Source organism: Octodon degus, unplaced genomic scaffold (genome assembly GCF_000260255.1).
Source record: "Octodon degus isolate 3935 unplaced genomic scaffold, OctDeg1.0 scaffold00098, whole genome shotgun sequence".
Lineage (NCBI taxonomy): Eukaryota > Metazoa > Chordata > Mammalia > Rodentia > Octodontidae > Octodon > Octodon degus.
Window position 1 is genome coordinate 5,333,916 of NW_004524674.1, and position 3,420 is coordinate 5,337,335.

Consider the following 3,420-nt stretch of genomic DNA (forward strand, 5'->3'; position numbering starts at 1 on the left):
TTTTTTTTTTTTTTTTTGCGGAACCAGGGATTGAACTCAGATCCTTGCGTTTGCCAGTCAAGCGCTTATCCTACTGAGCCATCTCCCTGGCCCCACATTATCTATTATAGTACGATCCTAAATTCTTTCTTTCTTTATTTGGTGGAACAGGGATTGAACTCAGGCCCTTGCACTTGCCAGGGAAGCGCTTATTCCACTGAGCCATCTCCCCAACCCTGATCATGCTAAGCTTGTGCTCTACCACTGAACTACATCTTGAGTCTCCTACAATTCTAAATTCTGAAATAGGTCCAACACCAATTGGTATTGGATAAAGGAATACAGACCTATATTTCAGGCAGAAGAGAAAATGTAAAGAAAAAAAATATAACAATATCTAAAATCCTGAAAGCAACTCCCTTCATTTGGCCTCCCCAAGGTCCTCCCATCTTTCCTCAGAGATCACTGCTATTTGGTGTTGGAGTTTATTTATCCTGAAGATTGACATCTATTTATTTAGTACTGGGGATAAACTCAGAATCTTCACGCTGAGCTGTACCCTCAGCCCTTTGAAATATTTTGAGACAGAGTCTTGCTCAGGTTGGAGTTGAACTTGTGATCCTCTAGCCTTATCCTCTCAGAGTTCTGTGGTTGCAGGCATGTACCACTATGCCTGGCTCTTATTTTACTTTACTTTATTTTTATTATTTTATTTTATGGTACTGGGATTGAGCCCAGGGCCTTATGCATACTATGTGGGTGTGCCACTACTTAGTTATACTATGCTATCACTAGCGTCTCCTAGTCTAGTTGCTGTCTGAAAATTTGGAATGCTGGCAGTTTTCTCAAGGGAGTTGGCTCATCCTACTCACTACAAAATGCCTGGAATCTTTTTTTTTTTTTTCAGAACTGGAGATTGAACTCAGGTCCTTGCGCTTGCCAGGGAAGTGCTTAGTCCACCGGCCCCTTGGAATATTTTCTTTTTTTAAAAAATTAATTAATTAGTTTATGTGTGTGTGTGTGTGTGTGTGTGTGTGTGTGTGTGTGGCCAGCTCAGCCCACTAGGGGGCAGGGCTGGCTGGCATGTGGCGCTGGGGGATTGAACCATGGTCCCAGTGCTTTGCTAAGCTTGTTCTAAGTAGGTGCTTTTAGACCACTGAGCCATCTCACCAGCCCGGAATCTTTTCTTATTCCCTCTTTTCTCCACTTCCTTCTTGAGGTGGTAGCTTCGTTTTTTCCCCCACTGTGTTCCTTCCTGGAAATCAGGGTGTCCTGTTCCTCAGGGTCTTTCAGCTCTGTTTCATTTATTATTTTCTTCTTCTGCCCCCTCTCTTTCATGGGAAACTTACCACTTTCACCCTCATAGCTGGGTAGTGAGGTGGGGGCTCAGCCTTTTGTATTTGTGGAACTCTAGAAGAGGTATAGCAGAATTGAGTGCCCTTCAACCTCAGGGATGGGAGAAAGCCTGACTCCTATGGGGCTCAGCTTCCATGTGGGGAGAGAACTGGGGAAGAATGGAGGCTATAAGCCAAGACCCAGGAATAATGTCACTATTAACTGCCTCAGTGGTCTGACCTATCACCTCACTGAGGCTTTTAAGTTAGGTGACTAGTGGGGCCGGGGAGATAGCTCAGTAGAATAAGCATTTGTCTGGCAAGCTCAGGGTCCTGAGTTCAATCCCTGGTACCCCAAAAAATAAAAATATAAAAAAATTAGATTACTGGATACCTGTGATTCATTTATTATAACATTCACCTTTTTAAGAGTCTTGTTCACTGCTTTTCTCCCCCCACTGTTTTTTTTTGGTTTTTGTGCAGAACCAGGGATTGAACTCAGGCCCTTTCGCTTGCAGGGAAGTGCTTATTCCACTGAGCCAGCTCCCCGGCACTCCCCCCCCCCACTGGTTTTTGATATGTTCACAAAAGTGTGTAACTATCAATTGCTATCTAATTTTAGAATATTTTTATCTCCCCCGAAAGAAAGCCATTTCAAGCAGCTTGAAAAATTGTTCCTAGATGACTCCTTTCTCCTTACTTCTTAACTGCATCAGAGCCTTGCCATGTATGTACATATGTTTGTATGTATGCATGTATTTTTGCCATGATGTTGGTTGAACTCAGGGGTTTGTATATGCTAGCCAAATGCTTTACCGTTGATCTATACCTCCAGTGCTGGCTTCAGCAGCACATATACTAAAATTGATCTATACCTCTAGCCCAGAAACTTGTTTTTAGCAGTTTCTCTGCAGCTCTTGGGAGCCACTACTCTACTTTCTGTCTTTGTGGATTTGTCTATGCAGAACATTTCATAGAAAAGAAGTCATACCAATTGTAGTCTTATGTGACTCACTTCTATTCGCTTAACATAATGCTTTCAGGGTTCATCAATGTTGTAGCATGCAGCACACCTTTATTCCTTGTTTGATGAATAATACTACATTGTTTCTATATATTTCATTTTGTACATTGTGATGTTAATGGACATTTGTGTTATTTTCTTTTTTTGCTTATTGTGAATGCTGCTGTAAACATTGACCAATTAACACCTTTGGATCCTGCTTTTTTAAATTTTTATTTTGGGTCAGGGTCTTGCTATGTAGCTCAGGCTGGCCTTAAAGTCACTATGGAGCTCAAGCTGGCCTTGAACTCACAGCAGTCCTCCTGCCTCAGTGTGGTGGAATTACAGGCACACTCCTCCAAGCCCAGCTTGTGTTCTGCTTCTGAGTCTGTTGGGTTTATACCTAGAAGTAGACTTGCTAGACAATATGGTGACTATGTTTAATTTTCTAAGAAAAGTATTCATATTCACTTTTGTATCTTTCTTCTTCCTAGAAGTAATTGTGGCAGAACCTGATGTACTGGATGAGGAAGTAAAACAGCCTGAGGTGGATGTGGTAGGTTGGGACCTTCCCCATAGTTAATAACCCTTCTCAACAACTAGTGAATCAAAGGATCAGTGGGGAAAGGTATACAGCAAATGCTCTCATCTGTCATTGCCTCCTGCTCCCTCTCTGAACAATCTAGTTCATGAGTAAAGGAACAGGTGATCCAAGCTTTCTCTTGCAGAACAAGGCCTTGGCGAGGAATTGGCCTCTCGGCCTCTCTCCCTGGTCTCCCTAACTTGGCTTAACCTTGATCTTATGGGTGGACATTTGGTGAGTTGAACAAGATGGGCAGATACTGCCTTAGCTGGATGCTACTGTGTAAGCCATTCTTTTCTTCTTTTCCTTCAGTTTTCTTCTTTAGTTGGAGAATTTACAGGAGCTGCCTCAGTCACCTTGAGAAATAGGCACTAGATGACTCCTGTGGTGTTACTTCAAGTTACAGTAGAGCTTAGCCAGGCCCATAGGAAAGAATAGGGACATTTTTTGGAAAGGGGAGAGAAAGTAATAATAATCTCTTTTAAAAAAATTTGGAGCGGGCTGGTGAGATGGCTCAGTGG

At 42.5% G+C, this 3,420-nt stretch overlaps 1 protein-coding gene across 1 annotated transcript in view; it reads left to right on the forward strand.

Annotated features, from left to right (window-relative positions):
- Dnah2 (dynein axonemal heavy chain 2) overlaps positions 1 to 3,420 on the forward strand; it is a 117,773-nt gene that overhangs the window by 5,697 nt on the left and 108,656 nt on the right. Inside the window, exon 3 of the mRNA XM_023723334.1 lies at positions 2,811 to 2,872. Coding sequence (XP_023579102.1) covers positions 2,811 to 2,872 — 62 coding nt within the window. The remainder of the gene's footprint in view (positions 1 to 2,810; positions 2,873 to 3,420) is intronic.